This window comes from Prionailurus bengalensis, chromosome B4 (genome assembly GCF_016509475.1).
Source record: "Prionailurus bengalensis isolate Pbe53 chromosome B4, Fcat_Pben_1.1_paternal_pri, whole genome shotgun sequence".
Classification (NCBI taxonomy): Eukaryota; Metazoa; Chordata; class Mammalia; order Carnivora; family Felidae; genus Prionailurus; species Prionailurus bengalensis.
Window position 1 is genome coordinate 75,708,649 of NC_057358.1, and position 18,326 is coordinate 75,726,974.

The 18,326-nt window shown below is 57.7% G+C and overlaps 2 protein-coding genes across 3 annotated transcripts; one reads left to right on the forward strand and one right to left on the reverse strand.

The window, feature by feature from the left end:
- WNT10B (Wnt family member 10B) lies at nucleotides 1-9,102 on the reverse strand. Of its 2 annotated transcripts, XM_043561775.1 has the most exons (6): nucleotides 5,896-9,102; nucleotides 5,422-5,561; nucleotides 4,389-4,508; nucleotides 3,996-4,258; nucleotides 1,863-2,236; nucleotides 1-1,207 (listed from the first exon to the last, which is right to left on the reverse strand). In XM_043561775.1, the coding sequence occupies exons 3-6, from the start codon at nucleotides 4,460-4,462 to the stop codon at nucleotides 749-751; spliced, it is 1,170 nt and encodes a 389-aa protein (XP_043417710.1). In that variant the 5' UTR covers nucleotides 4,463-4,508; nucleotides 5,422-5,561; nucleotides 5,896-9,102; the 3' UTR covers nucleotides 1-748. The 2 variants fall into 2 exon arrangements, with proteins under 2 accessions (XP_043417710.1, XP_043417709.1); XM_043561774.1 differs by having other exon boundaries at nucleotides 5,422-9,102.
- A 2,678-nt stretch (nucleotides 9,103-11,780) lies between these two features.
- WNT1 (Wnt family member 1) lies at nucleotides 11,781-17,715 on the forward strand. Its single transcript, XM_043561780.1, has 4 exons — nucleotides 11,781-13,876; nucleotides 14,603-14,856; nucleotides 15,519-15,784; nucleotides 16,259-17,715. The coding sequence occupies exons 1-4, from the start codon at nucleotides 13,773-13,775 to the stop codon at nucleotides 16,745-16,747; spliced, it is 1,113 nt and encodes a 370-aa protein (XP_043417715.1). The 5' UTR covers nucleotides 11,781-13,772; the 3' UTR covers nucleotides 16,748-17,715.
- The last annotated feature ends 611 nt before the right edge of the window (nucleotides 17,716-18,326 follow it).

Genomic DNA, 18,326 nt, shown 5'->3' on the forward strand with positions numbered 1-18,326 from the left:
TCCAGTAGCTTAATTTATTTTCGTTACAAACAGAAACCAAGAACAAGTCTCAGTACAATAAATTATCCATCCCCATCCCTCCTGCTAAAGAAAGAATAAAAGGCTCAGAGAGTCTTAGGTAAAATTCTTCCTTTGGAGGTTTCCCTTTAACATCTGAAGGCGGGGGGAGGGATAGTTTCCCTAAGGACCTAGACAAACAACCCTCTGAGGACTCAGGGGAGAGGTCCCCCTCCAGCACTCTGTCTCTTCCCCAAGAAAAACCTCTCTACCACCATCTCCCATTACCCCACAAGAGTGGGCCCAGATCACTGTAGAAGAGTTTGGGAATGGCAGGTAGGAATGAGTGGTCTCCCTGGATACAGGTCTTCCGGCTCCACACAGTGCCTGGGTCTATCCCTCAAAGGGAAAGAGTGGTCAAACTACAGGGACTCCCCAGCCAGAAGGAAGAGGAACCAGAGCTAAAGGGACCCCAGGGTCGGGGAGAGGGAGGCAATACAGTGCATTTCATCTGAGCTCATTTCAGGTATTTAAGGAGCAGAAGAGGGGTGACAGCTTTCTCTCCAAGGCCCTCCTACTGTGGGGGAGAAGGCTGCACATCACAGACTCTACCTGACCCCCACCACCCCCAAGCTGCTTCCAGGTAGATACTTGGAGCTTCTAGGAGCCAGGACTGACCCTGGACAGAAATCAGAGCAAAAGGCTGAAAAGGTGCCCCTCCCCTTCCCCAGTGCTGTGGCGAGGCCGGCCCTCACTTACACACGTTGACCCACTCTGTGACCTTGCACTCATCACACAGCACGTAGCAGCACCAGTGGAAGCGGCAATGACAGCGCTCGACTCGTGTCTGCCGGAGCAGGTTGTGCCCACGGCCACAGCACAGGCTGCCACAGCCATCCAGCAGGCGGCTGGTCTTATTGCAGGCCCGGCCCCGAGTGCCCGGGGAGCCCACGGCAGGGTCTCGCTCACAGAAGTCAGGCGACTTCTCAAAGTAGACCAGCTCTCCTGAGAGGCGACGGGGACGCAGGCGGGGCTGGAAGGCTCCGGAGTTGCGGTTGTGGGTATCGATGAAGATGGCCCGACCCAGCCGCTCCCTCAACGCCGCCCCCACTGCCCGGAACTCTGGGGCCGCCCTCCAGCAGGTCTTGAACTGGCAACTGCCCGACGTGCCATGGCACTTGCATTTCCGCTTCAGGTTTTCAGTCACCACCTAGAGCGGCAGAGGGAGGCGAGGTGAAGGGGACGGCAGCAAATGGGCAGAGCACAGAGGCACGGGAGAGGGGAGGGGACAGAGAGCACAGGGAAGGATAAATATAGGCGAGAACGATCATGGAATATCAGAAGAGAAACGGCACTGAACGGCTGGCTAATAGCCCAACTCCCTCCTCTTCTGGCTGGAGAACTGAACCCAGAGCAGAGTGATTTGCCCATCTGTAATCACTAGCTGGTGACAGAGACTCAGCTTAGGGAACTAGGTGGTAACAGAACTCAACTCCAGTTGTCCGGACTCCCAGTCCAGTGCTCTTTCCAGAGTGAGCACCAAAATGAGGAGTCTGACCCAAAGAACCCCTAAATTCTGTAGGGAGGCAGCTGTAATAATAGCCATCTATCGTGTAATGAGCACCTACTGAGGACTACGCACTCTGCCGAGTGCTCCATTTGCTAGCTCCCTCTTAATGACAACGTAAGATAGATATCATTAGAGTCTTTTTACAGATGCAAAACTGAGGTTAAGTAACTTGAGGTCATCCAGATGGTGAGTGGCAATCACCCACCGCGTCTCCTCCTCTCATTCTGCTGTGCCTCTCAAACTCTAGCCAGGCCTCGAAAGCTAAGGAGACCCAGGACAAGTTGCACACACATACCTGTCGCCCCACCCTGTTGTTGTGGATTCGCATTCTTGCCTGGATGTCCCGGGGAGCTTCCCTGGAATCCAAGAAATCCCGAGAGAACTTCTCTCCAAAGTCCATGTCATGGTTACAGCCACCCCATTCCCATGTGTCCTGGGGGCCAGGGCTGGGGCCTGAGCCGGGGCCAGGACTGGGCAGGGAGTGGGGGAAACTCTTGCCCCGGGACAGTGCCTGCAGCTGCAGTAGTTTGGCCCTCAGCCGATCCTGCTCACCACTGCCCTTCCAGCCGCAGCCGCAGCTCACCAGCTTGCCCAGGCTGCAGGCCGTGGCTACCGCGTGCATGACCCCTGCAGCCAGCATGGAGAAGGAAAAAGCACTCTCCCGGAAACCTGGGGATAAAAAGGGTGTGACGGGGGGGATAAGGTTGACAGGCAGCTGAGAGGGGGGAGGTGGAAGGAAATAAGCAGCCACCCTTCAATTCCAGGAATTCCTAACTGGATCCTGACTTTGCCATTTACCAGCTGAATAACTGGGGAGAAAGTCACCGAGAAGAAAGGGAACAGAAGCACAGAGCCTCAGTTTCCTCATCTATTAAGGGCGGGGGGGGTGGTGGGGGTGGACTGAAGTGATCTCTGAGGCCCATCCTGGTTCGGTTACTCTGGGATCTGCGGGTGTGGATGAAAGAGCTAGCTTGAGGGCAAGACCCCAAGGGTTGGCAGGTGACTGAGAGGGAGTCCCCGAGGTCTTTGAAGATTCGTTCACCGAGTTCTACATCTGAAAGCCTTAGAAATTCCCCAGGGAGCTTGGGTGGTGGGGTGGAAGCCGAGACCTTTGGGGGGGGGTGTCTTTTTTTTTTCTAAAGCGTCTTTTAACCAGCGGTTGAAGCTTCCAGGGCTGGGGGCATCTCCACCACCCCAATACCCCCAAAGCACGGGAACTGTGGAGCTGTCCTTCCCCTTTCCAGTTTCTAGTTTTATATTTGCCCTTTGAGACTGCCCTTTATGTTTATCCTAACCTGCTATTACTCTATAAAATGCTGGGAGGGGGAGAGAGTGAGGGTGATTTTCCCTACGGCCCTATTAAAATATTGGCTTCTTTGTTATGTTTTGGGGGTCACAGAGGCTCAAGATGACAACCCTTTCCCATGCTTCCCATTTGGGTATCAAAGCCTACACCAGGCCCTGTAAGGAAGGAGGGGTCTCTCACTTCCTTTTAGGTAGGGGCTTCCTTGAGCCCTGAGAGGATGAGAGACAGCACCTCTTTAGGGGCCGGGCCTCTCCCACCCCAGGATGCAGGGCTTCTGGCCCAGCCTCCCGACCCCCCCCCAACCTCCACCCTCCAGGGGTGAAGCTGTTTGCACACGTCTTGGGAATTCCCCCGCAGATGGCAGCTGCCTATTAACCCCGTAGTCCCTGAAGTACTGCCCCCACCCTGGAGCTGAGCACAGAATGGATCTTTACTCCTCCAGGGAGGAAACTCGGGCATGGCCTGGCAAGAGGCAACGATGCCTTCCAGACCATACCTCCCAGACCAGACCAGCAGTGACCTGTTCTTCGCCCCTCCAGCCGTTCCTCACCTGCTCAGGTGAGAGCCACCTGGGGCCCCCACAGCACAGAGGAGGGGGCTGCTCCCCGGCTTCAAAGTCATCAGGGTCTTTGTTCCCAGCCTCTGCTCCTGGGAACCCCAGCAATTAGGGGAGTAGGTTTAACCCTTAAACGGTTGGGGGCGTCACCCCACCCCCGCTGAGGCTCTGGGGACACCAGCCTGGGCTTGTCCCAGCGGAGAGGGAGAGGGGAGAAAGTTGAGGGAGGGAATGGGGGGGACGTTTGAAGCTTCCAGGGCTGGGGGCATCTCTTCCTCACAGGTGCAACCCAGACTGAGCCTGGTGGAGGCAGGAAAGGGGGGCCCTAGGGTAGGAGAGCCGCGACCCAGCTGCCTTGCCGGCAGCACGCAGGTGGAAGTCAGGAGCAGGGGCCCAGACGGGTGGCCAGGCCCAGCTCCGTGGCTCCCGGGGGGGGGGGGGGGGGGAATTCCCAGAGAGGCCCCTCCCCGAGTCGTGAACCGGTCCCTTCCCGCCTCCGCTCGCCTCGGCCTGCCGCCCCCCCCCCCCCCAGCCCCAGAGGCGCAGACCCGCCCGGCCCGGCTCACCGCGCTTGAGGATGGCGCTGTGGTGCGGCAGGCGGCCGCCGCCCTCCAGCGCCGAGCAGTTCCAGCGCTGGTCGCGCAGCTGGTGCTGACACTCGTGGACCGCGATATGCAGGCCCTGAAGCGCGGATGCCGTCACGTCGGGGCTGCGCAGGCACAGGCCTAGCTGCCGTTTGCTCAGGCCCGACAGCGTCAAGCATACGGTGTTAGCGGTCAGCGGCGGCTCGCCGGGCAGCTTCAGGCCCAGAATCTCATTGCTGAGGGCCCTGGGAACGCAGAAGGCGTTTTGGGGTCTGTGGTCCAGGCCGCGCGCCCCCTCCGACTCCTCCCGTCCCGGGTCGGTGCTTGCAGCCTACGGCTCTCTCGAGGGCTGGGTGACAGGGGGGAATTGCTCACCGACTGCACAACGCCAGGAACAGGAGACCCGCGAAGCCCGAGGGCGGAGGCCGCGGCCGGGGCTCCTCCGGCATGTCGAAGCCCGGGCCGGAAGGCCCCGGTGGGCAGATCGATCACCGCCTGCGGGACAGAGAGACTTGGGCACTCGGGAATAAGGTGGGCTCCCCCGAGCAACCAAGGATTCCTAACTCACCAGTGCCACCCCAGTGACCCTCCACATTCCTCCCCAAACAAAACAGTAAGAATCATCCCTTGATTCCCAGTCCCCGCACCCTGCGGGAAGACTTAGGGGCCTCGCAGCTGGGGCTTATGCAAGCGCCCCTGGAGCCGGACCCAGCCAGACACAATGCCCGGCACACAGACACACTCACGTGCAGACTCAGACACACCGACTCACAAACACCACTCCACCATCTTGCCCCCCGGGGCTCCCTCTTTAAGGGTCCCAGGACTGGCTTCCCTTGCCGATACAGTCTCGCTTTTAGGGTTAGGGGCCAGAATTGGGAGGTGGTTCTCCACCAACAGATCGCAGGATGTGGGGGAGGGTCACCTCCAGATGCCGTCGAGGGCAGGCACCCTCCGTGAGAAAGGTGGAGGAATGGGCTCCCAACCCCTCTCTACCCCCTTCTTCTGCAGTTGGGAGAGAGGGGAGGCTCCAGGTGCGCCAGACAGGGAGGGGACCTGGTTCCCGCCTGTAAAGGACCGTAGCTCAGGCTGAGTCCTCTTCCTCCTCTGTGTTACCTTTCCTAACTAGTGTTCCCCTCCTTCCAGACGCCCGTCTGTCTGGTCCCCTCAGGTCCCAGCCTCGGTCCCCAACCCTTTGCTCTCGCGTTCATTGCCCTTCAGATCAGGGGGTGTCCCTTTATTTGCTGTCTTCATCTCTGGCAATATCCCTGGCTCTCTCGGTGTCTCCGTGCCCCTGTGGGCGGATGCGTATCTGTCTGTCTGTCTGTCTGTCTGTCTGACTGCCCGTGTGCCTGTCTCGGCCGCGTGTGCTCGTCCCTGCCCTCCCTGCTTTCCCGGCTCCGATTACCTCCAGCTGCTCTGGTGCGGGGTCGCCACCGGCAGGGTTGGGTCGCCTGGGCTCGGGCTTCTCAAACCGTGGGGAGACTGCCTCGGGTTCTGCCCCCTCGGCAGAGCCGCATTCTTCCAGGGTAGGGCCACTCCTCTTCGCTGCTTCCCCAGCGCCGCCGCCGCAGCCGCCGGGAGGAAGGGAGGGAGGAAGGGAGGGAGTGATCGAGAAAGCTAGCGAGCGGTCTAGCAAAGAACTGGGGGCTCTGGCTCTACTCTACTCGTGCCGAGCTCACAGGCGGCTCTGCTGCGGCTGACAGAGTTGCGGCCCCTCCCCGAGCCCCGGGCATCCCCACCCCACTCCTCGCACCCCCCGCCTTGACCCAGGGAGCGCAGCCGCTCCCCCTCCTCCCAGCCTACACACACACCCTCTCCCCCGACGCCTGGGTTCACGCTTGGCCCCACTGAAGGGGGTGGTGACCAAAGTGCCTCTCACCTGCTCTGGGTAGCCAAGTCTGCAAGGAGGGTGCAGGGACCCAGACTAGGGAGACAGGAGCCTGGTCCCACGTGGTCATTTCTCTTTGCCTCAGTTTCCCCAAGGAGAGCTGGATGGCTGGAGAGTGCCTTTGACACGATGAAGCTGGAGCTGAGAATCAACTTCTCTCCCTGGACACTGCTGTGCAGAGCCCTGAGCCAGAGCGCACCACAAGGCACTCAGAGGCGGCAGGAAAAGCTCCCTTCTGGGTGGCTTGGCTTCCACCCACCTCTGAGCTCTGAGCCTGCCCCTTGGGAGGGGTCAGCCCTGGCCTCAGAGTTTGGTCCTAGCAGAGGCTCGGGTAGCCCCAAAGATCTTCAGCCTTCTCCTCTGCTTCCCTTGGCTTCCAGGCATCCTTGCCTGCGGAGTTCTCCTGCCCTTCCCAGGATCCCCCAGTCTGTACTTGGAGTGGCCCATATCGTCGCTCCATGCTTTCAGACGTGCTTCACATGGAATGAGGAGGGCCTTGGGATCTCAAACAGAGCCCAGCCTGAGGACAGCCAGGGAAAGAGTCCCATCTTGGGGTGCACAGACCAGGACAAACCACCTTAGGGAGCTCCAGTGGCAGTGAAGGGGTTAGGCGCCACTGCGCTCCTGCCTGACTCACCCTCCCAGCTCTAACCACTGCGGGCTATTTTTGCCAGAGAGGGGCCCCAGGCTTCCCAGCCGCCCCCCGCCCCTGCCAGACCGCAGCCCAAGGCACGACTGGCCCCGCGCGCCCGAGGCTGGCACGTTGACTCAGAGACAGGCCCCCTGGGGAAGCAGAGCCACGGGGCTGAAACCCACAGCCACAGTCATCTCTTCCTTGGTGGTGGCCATGCAGCTCGTCTGGGCAGCCAGCCTCCAGCCTGTGCTGCTGCAGAGCCTGCCCTGTGCTGCAGGGGGCACTGTTGTCTAGGGGGCAGAGCGGTCTGAGAGAGGTCAGTGACTTTCATCTGCCCGTGTATTTTTTATTGACCACCTTTATGTACCAGGTCTTGAGTAGGCTGGGGAGGTAAAAGTGCCCTGGTTCCTGACACTGGCCAGCTCTGGCCAGAAGAGGGTTGCTTTTCTTTGCTTTTGCACCTCCGGGGGCAGGGAAGCAGGAGAGGTAGCCCTATAGCCCCTGCCTCTTCTTCCTGTTTAGAGGCCAAGACCCAAACCATGTGTGGCTTTTGAGGCCACCAGAATCTGCAATCTCAGTAGCTTTCACCCTTACACCTGGATTCAGCGATCCTTGCCAACGTCCTTGTCCTTCTGCCTGCGTGTTAGCCTGGGACTCCACTCAGGTCCCTGGAGGAAGGGGACAAGGTTTCCTATGCTCCTCTTCTCTTGTGGAGACCCCTTGGACATTTTTTCTGATTTTTTCTTCTGATTCTACCCTTGTCAGGCTGTAGTGTAGTCAGGTGCCAAGGAATGGCCAGGGTCAGAACTACCACCATAAACTTCAACTTCTCAGTGACTCCAGGGCTCCCCAAGCTGGTCTGTCCAGGGGTCCATACTCCTGTTCCCTCTCCATGCAGAAGCTCAGCTCTGGGACAGAAGGCCACAGGCAGGCAGACTGGGTGGCCTGAACTGGCCCTCAGTGCCCTTGGCCCGACCGGCTGGCCTGAGCACTGACCCGCGGGCGGCTGGAGGGTGGTGGAGCAGGCGGGGTCTGGAGAGGGCTGCGGGTACACACCCATTGCCTAATACCCCAAGCACGCAGCCAGCTCCAGGAAAGGGGAGGGGCGGGAACCAGAGAGACCTTGACAGGGGTTGGGGCCATGACAGGAGGGGGAAAGTGAGGGGCTGTCATTACTCTGGGGAGGGAGTGGGAGCAAGCTGGTCCTCCTTCCCTTCGATGAGAAGACTGGAGGGCTGCCTTCCCATCATGAGGATGGAGGCTGGGTGTAGCAAGAACAATCTGGGAAGAACACTGGAGCCCTGGAGGGCGGGGGTCAAAAAGAAGAGTGGGGGCCCCCGGGAGATTGGGGGATCCAGCAACCGAGGCGGTGGCTAATGCAGAGCAAAGCCTCGGGAACCTCCTCCTCCTCCCCCCCTCATGTTTGCCTTGGCCCGGGGTCCCGGGTGACTCATCTATTGCTGAGCCGCTGATAGGGGCGGCCAGGCCCGGGGAACCCAAATTATAGGCCCAGGAGGGATGGATGCGCCCTCAGCGGTGAGCTCAGCTGTGCTGCCCACCCTCCGCCTGTCACGCCTTCTGTTGTAGCACCACAGGCCACCGCCCGGAGGCACCAAAGGGTCCACAGTCCGACTGCGTCGGACTCTCAGGGAAAACCCCAACAGTTGAGCGGTTGGCCCCAACAAATCTGCGGGATTACCCTAGAAAGAACTTTGCCCCCTTCTCTACCAGAGGCTGATGCCTTCCCGGCCCAAGGAGGCAGTGCCGCCTGCTGGTGCTTCAAAGGAAGGTAGGCTCTTCTGCCCGTGAACCCTCAGCCCTAGTTCCCTGCTTCCTCCCCACACCCCAACATCAAAATAAAGCCCCTTTCCCCTCCAGTATCTCTCTCCCCTGTTCCTGCTCCAAGGAGGGTGCTTTGCTACTGGCTTTCTACTTCAAGCCTTTAAAGTTATCCGTGGTCAAAAGTGATAGAAAAACAGAGCCAGGTAAAGGAGATAGATGGTGCGATTCCGCTTTACATAGGGGGATGGGAAAGGAAGTGAGGGAACGAACCCACGGAGATATCGGAGGACGGGCATTCCAGAAGTCAGAAAAGCAGGTGCAAAGATCTGGAGACAGGAACTCATTTGGGATGTCCAAGGAATTAGCAACTAGGCCAGTGCCGCCAAAGGGAGGAACCCACAGGGGAGAGAACCGGTGCGCAATGAAGGAGCAAGATGGACCATATAGGGCTGTGGAGGCCACTGTAAAGATTTTGCCTTTTTCTTTGAGTGAGATTGGGGATCATTGGAAAATTCCCAGCAGAGGAATGAAATGATCTGACTTCTGTTTTGGAAAGAATGCCTCTGGCTGCTCTGTGGATAAGAGACTGGGGGTGGGGGGGTGGGGAGCAAGATGGAGTGGCCATTTACTGAGATGGGAGCACTGAAGAAAGACCTGGTTAGGATGGGGAAGAATCAGGAGTTCAGTGTTTTCTGGGTTTTTTTTTTAATGTTTATCTATTTTCTAGAGAGAGACAGAGCATGAGCAGAGGAGGAGCAGAGAGAGGCGGAGACAGAATCTGAAGCAGGCTCCAAGCTCTGAGCTGTGAGCCGCAAGATCATGACCTGAGCTGAAGTCGGATGTTTAACCAACTGAGCCACCCAGGTGCCCCAGGAGTTCAGTTTTGAACATGTACATCTTGATATGCTTATTCAAGTGTTAGGTGTGCAAGTCCAGAGTTTAGGGTTAAGGGCCAGAGATATAAATTAGGGAGCATGAGACTGAATAGATCACCAAGAGAATGAGTATCGACTGGAAAGAAACTCCAAATTGAATTGGTGTATACTCTGAAGCTTAGAAATTGGGTATACAGGGTGCAACCAGATAGAAGACTGAGAAGGTGAGCAGCTAGGGAGGTAGGAATGGTGTTCTAGAAACCAAGTGAGAAAGTATTCCAAGAAGGAGAAAGTGTTCAACTCCATCTGCTGTTCCTTAAAAGTTGGTTAGGATGAGAGCCAACAGGTCATGGATGATTTTGATCAGGAGGTGTAGCAGATTCAAAGAGGTGATCGGGGTGGAAAGAGGGAATAAAGAAAAGAAATTGGCGCTAGTGATTAAAGCAGCCCTTTTGAGCTTTTGCAGTAAAAGAGGGCTGAGAAATGGAGCAATCTCAGGAGGTAATGTGGCGTCGAATGAAGCTTTAGAGTTTTTAGAGGGGAGATATTACAGCATTTCGCCTGCTGATGGGTATGATCCAGCATAGAGGTAAATTGAAGAAACAAGAAAGAAACAGGACAATTGATAGAGTAATGATTTGATCTAAATAGAAATTTGGGCCAGGTCATTCATAGCATGACTCAGACTTAGAGCCCTTAGAGCCCACTTTTCTTCACTACTCCTGGTGGGTGGAATGGTAGAACAAAGGATACCGGCTCGTCTTTTCTTTCTTCCCACCTCTGCTTGTCACCAGGAGCCACAGAAAGGGCTTCCTGTCTTCCAGTGCATCTCCAGCTTCCATGGGGTTTAATCAATCCACAGGCCAAAGCACATGGCCCAGGCCCCAGTGGGAATAAACTCCTAAGGGATGAAGGACAAGCTGCCCATGGTACTTTGTCTATTTACTTGAGCCTTCTGTGCTGGGTGCCCTCCGTAGAGACTACTGGATTTGGATCTGGGGAGGATGCTGGGCCCAGAACATCTTGTCTCTCAGGGTCAAATCCTTGGGAGGGTCAGGTGCACTGGACTGGGCAATAGGCCTGGGAAGGATATTGCCCTCAAAAGTAACCTCCATCAGGGGGCACCTGGGTGGTTCAGTCAGTTAAGTGGCCGACTTCTCAGGTCATGATCTCTCAGTTCATGAGTTCGAGCCCACATCGGGCTCTGTGCTGACAGCTCAGAGCCTGGACCCTGCTTCAGATTCTGTGTCTCCTTCTCTTTCTGCCCCTCCCCCCACTTGCACTATGCCCCTCCCTCTCTCAAAAATAAATAAACACTAGGGCTCCTGGGTGGCTCAGTCGGTTGGGCATCTGACTCCAGCTCCGGTCATGATCTCACGGCTTGTGGGTTCAAGCCCCTTGTCGGGCTCTGTGCTGACAGCTCGGAGCCTGGACCCTGCTTTGGATTCTGTGTCTCCCTCTCTCTCTCTGCCCTTCCTCTGCTCATGCTCTGTCTCTCTCAAAAATAAATAAACATGAATTTTTTTTTTAAATTAAAAAAAAAACACTAAAATAACAAATTAAAAAAAACCTCCATCAGGCTTCATCTTGGTTAATAAGCATCTCATTTAAAATGGAGGTGCCCTTGGGGCACCTGGGTGGCTCAGTCGGTTAAGCATCCGACTTCCGCTCCTGTCATGATTTCACAGTTTGTGAGTTCGAGCCCCTCATCGGGCTCTGTGCTGACAGCTCAGAGCCTGGAGCCTACTTCAGATTCTGTGTCTCCCCCTCTCTCTCCCCCTCCCCTGCTCACACTCTGTGTCTCTCTGTCTCTCAGGATAAATAAACGTTAAAAAAAATTTTTAAATAAAAAATAAAATGGAGGTGCCCCAAGAAGATTAATTAAACTTATCAGACATGGACTCCTTAGAGTAATTTCCCTGCCTTTAATGGGATACCTGATCATTTCTGAGACTTAGAACTCTTCAGGATCAGACCTGGGTACATACTCAGTTAGAAAGCACCCCCTAAAAGCAGGGGAGGTGAAAAAGAGAGGATTCAAAAGGGAGACAGAAAGATCCTAAAAATCATTTTTATTTATCTGTCACTTTTGAGATGGGGTCCATAGCTTATTGTACTTGCTACACACTCACAAAAGCTGGAAAGAGCATTGGCTTTGAGTCAAAAAGAGTTTTTTTAAGTTTATTTATTTTTGAGAGAGAGAGAGAGAGAGAGAGAGAACACAGGGGAGGGGCAGGGAGACAGGGAGAGAGAGAATCTCAAGCAGGTTCTGAGCTGTTCAGCACAGAGCCTGACTCAGGGCTCGAACTCACGAACTATGAGATCATGACCTGAGCTGAAATCAAGAAATCAGACACGTAACCAACTGAGCCCCCCAGGCACCCCAGATCTGAGTTTTAATTTGGGTCTACCAACTTGTTCATTTTTTTTTAAGATTCTAATTTTGAAGCTATTTATTTATTTATTTATTTTACATTGGTTCCATGCCCAAAGTGGGGCTTGAACTCAGGACCCTGAGATCAAGAGTCTCATGCTCTTCCCACTGAGCCAGACAGGTGCCCCTAAGATTTTGTTTTTTAAGTAATCTCTACACCCACTGTAGGGCTCAAACTTACAACCCCAAGATCAAGAGTCACATGCACCAGCGACTCGGCCAGACACGTGCCCCATTTATTCATTCATTAGCTGTGTAGACCTTGGACAACTTCTTAATCTATTTTTTTTTCCCTCTGTAAAGTGAGAGAGAAGAGAGACATAAGGGAGGAGGTCCTCCCTCCTGGCAGGGGCCATTTGTGTGTGGTGGTAGGGCATGATGACAAAGCTGGTGGTGCTCCCTATGCCCCAGTACAGGGGACAGCAGCCACTTCCTCTTCAATAGGAGGCCAAGATAGCCTTGAAGCTGAATTGGAGTCCCTGGGAAAAAAGAGAAAAGCCTACAATGGAGGAGATGCTTGCAAGCATTCGGGATATCTCAAATGTGGTGAGAGTGGAAAGAGCCAGAATTTTGCAAGAAGAGAGAAACTTGGCAGAAAAATCCAAAAAGAAGCAGACACGTGGAGGCACAAGTTCCCTATTCTGGGTTCAGCTCAGCCAGCAACTCTTCTCTTCCCAGCCCTCCCCACCCACACGCACACCTGACATCCACTCCACTGCCCTTCCTGAGCCTAATCCACAGAGACTCAGCTACTCCAGGCTTTGTCCATCTTGATGCCGCCTTGGTTGCAGCCTCAGTCCCCTCCCCCGGTGACATGCACATGTTGATACATGCCACAGAGTGACACACCATAGGGTGACACAAGGTATACACGGCGAGAGTGACACATATATGCATAGTTAATCTCCCCACGCACACACACTCATCCACCCATCCACCCACCTCCACAAACAGTCCCAGACACTCCATCCCTCAGTCAGTCTTTGGGTCTTTCCTGACAGTGGCCGCCACCTCCTTCCCGACACATAGATGATGCACTGCCCCAGGTGGTGGCTGTGACAAGATGACTGATCCCTCCTGACGTGAGCTACATGCCAAGATTCTTTGGAAAGTTCCCTAACGTCCCTCCTCAAAACATGGAGTTTCTCTCCATGAGGACACACACACACACACACACACACACTCCATGTGCACCCTCAGAACACACTCACACATTCTCATATGCATTCCCCCTTGCATTGTCCCACTTAGACACACACACACACACACACACACACACACACACACACACCATAGTCACTTGTGCACTCCTACCAGCCCACAAACACAAACTGCCGCGGTCCCCGGTTTTCTCTCTGGTGAACTTACCCCACAAACCCACCCTCAGGATTTCCCTGACCACGACCCCACTCCCAGTCTCCCCCTTATCCTTCCCTGTCCAGCCGTCGGGGGTTCCAAAGCAGGAGGCGTCTCCCCGGAGTCGCTGCCCAGAATCACAGCTTTCCTTCCTCTACTCAGGAGTGGGGAGAGAGAGGACGCCAGACGGGCCCAGGGTGACGTCGAGGGGACAGCCCCACAGCCGGTGGTGGCGAAGCGGCTGGGCTCCCGGCAGACTCTCCCCTTAGCACATTGTCGCCGCGCCCCCTGGCGGACGCTGGTCCCCGACGGGCTCCGGACGCGAAGAGGAGTGAGGCGGGCGCGCGTGGGAGGGCGTCCCAAGGGGAGGGGTCGGCGGCCAGTGCAGGCCCGGAGGCGGGAGCCACCGGGCAGGGGGCGGGGGTGAGCCCCGACGGCCAGCCCGTCAGCTCTCGCCTCAGACGGGCGGGAGCCACGGCCCCGCTCGCTGCCCATTGTCCGCGCCCCTGACCGGTGCGCCCTGGTGCCACGGTGCGGCCCGGCGGGCAGCCTCCTATCGTCACTTCAGCCAGCGCCGCAACTATAAGAGGCGGTGCCGCCCGCCGTGGCTGCCTCAGCCCACCAGCTGGGACCGCGAGCCATGCTGCCCGCCGCCCGCCCCCAGGGCTGTTAGAGCCAGACTGCGAATTCTCGCCACCGCCGCCACCGCCGCGACCCGTCCCACCGTCGCGGGCAGCAGCCAAAGCCGCCCCAACTTCAGCACAGAGCAGGCGAGGCCGGGCAGGCCATGGGGCACTGGGCGCTGCTGCCCGGCTGGGTTTCTGCTACGCTGTGGCTGGCGCTGGCCGCTCTGCCCGCAGCCCTGGCCGCCAACAGCAGTGGCCGATGGTGGTAAGTGAGCTGGTGCGGGGTCGCCACTTGTCCCGGGGCGCAGAGCCAGGGGCCAGCCCCAGCCAGCTCCCACGCTCTGGGATCCGTCCGCAGACAGGCTCGCTCCACCGCACTGACTTCCCTCCGAGACACCGAGGGGCGCTCTGGAGCGGAGCTGCCCCAGAGAATCTAGTTCTGAGGAGGTGGGGTGAACGGTCCGCCCGCGGCGGCCCACGATACTCCCTCCAGGCAGGGAGCCCACTCCCATCTGGCACCGCCCTTCTCCCTTGAGCCCCAAACCCAGCCTCGCGGGGGTAGCCACACCACGGGTTTCCCTGCCTCGGAAGCGAAGGGCCAGGCCAGCGCTCAGAAAGGAGGCGAGAGGAGGGTGGGACTCCTGAGCATTTCACCCCTTGGGTGGGCATGGACTCCAGGCCAGGATTTCCTTGCCCAGGCTCCCGGGGAAGCAGTCTCTCAGAGTCAAGGTGGACATCTAGTCTTCAGGTTTCCCATGCCTCCCCTGTCCAGTCCCCAGGCCCAGGGTCCTGAGCGGCCCTGCACAACACTCTGGACGCCCATTCCTTTCAAACCAGTTAGCCAGGGAGCTCGGAGTCTTTACCTCATTATTGATCTCCTGCTGCTCTCTCAGGCAAATAGTCCCAGGAAGAGGACAGGGTAGACACGATCTTTTTGCTTAGGGAGCAGGTCCCCTACCAGAGCCTGAGCTCCTACCACGCATCTCACCAGGGGCATCGTGAACGTAGCCTCCTCCACGAACCTGCTGACCGACTCCAAGAGTCTACAACTGGTGCTCGAGCCCAGTCTTCAGCTGCTGAGCCGCAAACAGAGGAGGCTGATCCGCCAGAACCCGGGGATCCTGCACAGCGTGAGCGGGGGGCTGCAGAGCGCTGTGCGAGAGTGCAAGTGGCAGTTCCGCAACCGCCGCTGGAACTGCCCCACGGCTACGGGGCCCCACCTCTTCGGCAAGATCGTCAACCGAGGTGGGTACCCAGGGAAGCGACACTTCCGGGACCAGGGGAACGCAGGGTCACCCGCAGGGCAGGGGCGGGCGAGTGCAGGGAAGATGTCCCAGGCGCCTGCAGGGTTCCAGGATCAACCCGCCAAGAGCTTCGCGCCCAGCGCCAGCTCTACCAGGCGTTTGCAAGCCGTGCACCTCCGGCGCGAAGCTTAACTTTTCTGCGCCACTGCCCCAGCAAAAGCGAGTTCTGAGTCGTGGACGCCGGCTCGCCACCGTTTCCCCGGCCCCTCTCAAAGGCGCCTGGGAAGCTGATCTCCGCGAGTGTGTCTTGCCTCCAGCCCAGCAAGGCTTGCATCGCCGACAGGGGCCGAAAGTTTGGGGCGCGGAGAGGTCTTGGCAAGTGCAGGGTTCTTCCCCTCCCCTCTTTTCAGTTTTTCCCTCTGGACCTGCCCCACTCCCACTGAGGAGCCAAATGCGCCCTGAGTCTCAGGAACGCGTGATTACAAGCGTGGACAGGGTTGCGTGCCCACGCACGTGCTTTCTCTAGGAGATCAGCTTCCCAACCCAGCCGGCCGCCGGCTCTCGGGACTCTAAGGGCGGAGTCAAGGGTCCCAAGCCCTCCACCGAGGAGGCTGGCAGAACCCCGCGTACCCCCTCGCTGATCCCCGCTCCCTTCCGTCACAGGCTGTCGGGAAACGGCGTTTATTTTCGCTATCACCTCCGCCGGGGTTACCCATTCGGTGGCGCGCTCCTGCTCAGAGGGCTCCATCGAGTCTTGCACGTGCGACTATCGGCGGCGCGGCCCTGGGGGCCCCGATTGGCACTGGGGGGGCTGCAGCGACAACATCGACTTCGGCCGCCTCTTCGGCAGGGAGTTTGTGGACTCCGGGGAGAAGGGGCGGGACCTGCGCTTCCTCATGAACCTTCACAACAACGAGGCTGGCCGCACGGTGAGCGGGCTTGAGGGGCTCCGCACGGAAGCGGAGTGGCGTGGCAGGGATCTCCGAGTCCCTGAGCAGGGGCTAACCTCGAACTTGGGGAGTGACGATCGGTGATAAGGCCAGGCGTCAGAGTAGGGAATCAGGAGAGGACGTCCCGAGGATGCAGGAGGTGTGGAAGGAAGGCAGAGAATGGAAGAGATAGTGGCTGAGGGCAGGTAGAACTGAAGACATTAGACGTCATGGAACCCGTGGAATGTATTGCCTGCAGCCCTCCGTTGTACAGATTCAAAAAACGAGGCTTGGAGGCCGAGACCACTATCCCGCGTGGAGCAGTTGGGCCTGGGGTTCAAATCTCGGCGCGAGGGCTAAGCCTGGGCCTTTGCTGAGGTCCTGGCAGGGTCCGGGAGGGGGCGGTATCTGGGACGGTGGTGGCTCTGGCCCTGACAGTGCCCCGGGACACCCTTTCTTCCTCCTTCCCCCCAGACTGTGTTCTCTGAGATGCGCCAGGAGTGCAAGTGCCACGGGATGTCCGGCTCGTGCACGGTGCGCACGTGCTGGATGCGGCTGCCCACGCTGCGCGCCGTGGGCGACGTGCTGCGCGACCGATTCGATGGCGCCTCGCGCGTCCTCTATGGCAACCGCGGCAGCAACCGCGCCTCGAGGGCGGAACTGCTGCGCCTGGAGCCCGAGGACCCGGCGCACAAGCCGCCCTCCCCCCACGACCTCGTCTACTTCGAGAAATCGCCCAATTTCTGCACGTACAGCGGACGCCTGGGAACGGCGGGCACGGCCGGGCGCGCCTGCAACAGCTCCTCGCCCGCGCTGGACGGCTGCGAGCTGCTCTGCTGTGGCCGGGGCCACCGTACGCGCACACAGCGCGTCACCGAGCGCTGCAACTGCACCTTCCACTGGTGCTGCCACGTCAGCTGCCGCAACTGCACGCACACGCGCGTACTGCACGAGTGTCTGTGAGACGCTTCGCGGACTCGCCCCAGGAGCGTTCCCCTCTAGCCCACCCGGATACGTGCCCACCCAGTCCCTCCAGCCACAACCCCCGCGATTCATACGTGCGCGATCATTTCTCCCACCTCCTCCTACCGGGGGACTCCTGAAACCACTTGCCTGGGCCGGCATGAACCCTCTTGGCATCCTGATGGACCTGCCCCGGACCTACCTCCCTCCCTCTCCCGGGAGACCCCTTGTTGCACTGCCCCCTGCTTGGCCAGGAGGTGAGAGAAGGATTGTTCCCTTCCCCGTGGGGGTCAGCTTCTGACCGTGTGGCTCTGCTTCCTCCACCGCGCCAGTGACCCCCCCCCGCCCCCCCCCGCCTCTCTCCCTCCCCTTTATCCTCCGTTTTTTCTCCAGATCTTCTCACGCCCTTCCCATTCTCCTGCCAAGGGTGCGGACGCTGAACACACACCTGGACAGCAGGGACTTTCTCCTCCCCACCTACAACGGAACCGGGAGGTTCTAGGGTGAAAGGGCAGCTGTGGTGATGTGGAAAAGGAGGTTGGGGGACCCAGCAGAAATACCCCCATTCTCCCAGCCTCTGTCATGGAGCCATTGAACAGCTGTGAGCCATGCCTCCCTCACCCACCTCCTACCCCTTCCTGTCCTGCCTCCTCATCAGTGTGTAAATAATTTGCACTGAATCGTGGATACAAAGCCACGAGTTTGGTTGTTGTAAATAAAACTATTTATTGTGCTGGGTTCCGGCCTGGCTTGCAGAGACCACTTCCACCCCACCCCAATCCCTCTCCCTTCTCCTCTCCTTCTGCTCTCCAGCCTCTTCTGATCCCTCTCTTCCTCTCCCCAATTTCTCAAAGATGCCGTTGCCTACCGGAATCAGCATTTCCTTCCATTGTAGCTATTAGTGGCTCCCCATCCCCACCGATGTAGTATCTTCCTCCGCAGAATAAAATTTCTATTTTTATCAGTGACTCGGTGGCTTCTCCTTGAACCCAGAACACACCATTGCTTGCCTCTCTTGAATAGGCTACATTGTCGGGGGACTGGTTTCCCCCGCCCTGCAAGAAGACCCTGAGATTCTGACCCTTGCATGACCTTAATGAGGCCCCTGGGGATCTAGGTCGTCAGAAGAACCTGGCCAGGAGCCAGGACACCCTGCAAGATTCTTCTTCCTATTTGAACACCAACCGGCTGTGTGATACTGGGCAAGTCCATAACTGCCTCAGTTTCTTCCCTTGATGAACGGGGATTAAACAAACAGGCAAACAAACTCTAAGCCTGCCTTTCCTTTCTGGAATTGTGAAAATAGCTACACCTGAGTGAAGCCACGACCCTGTTCTGAAAAGAAACCAAAGAAGAAAAGAGAAAGCCAAGCAGAAAGGGTGCTGCTGTGGAGCTTTCGGCCCCTGAAGCCTATTGGCTTCAGCTGTGGTCGCGGCTTATTAGGACCTTATCACGTCCTTATTAGGACCCCAGCTCCCAACCTTGGGCTCAGGAGGATCCAGGTGACAGGTGATGGGTTCTAGCACTGGACCCAAAAGCTCAGAGACGACAGTGGGGGAGAAGAAGGGAGCTGGAGGGC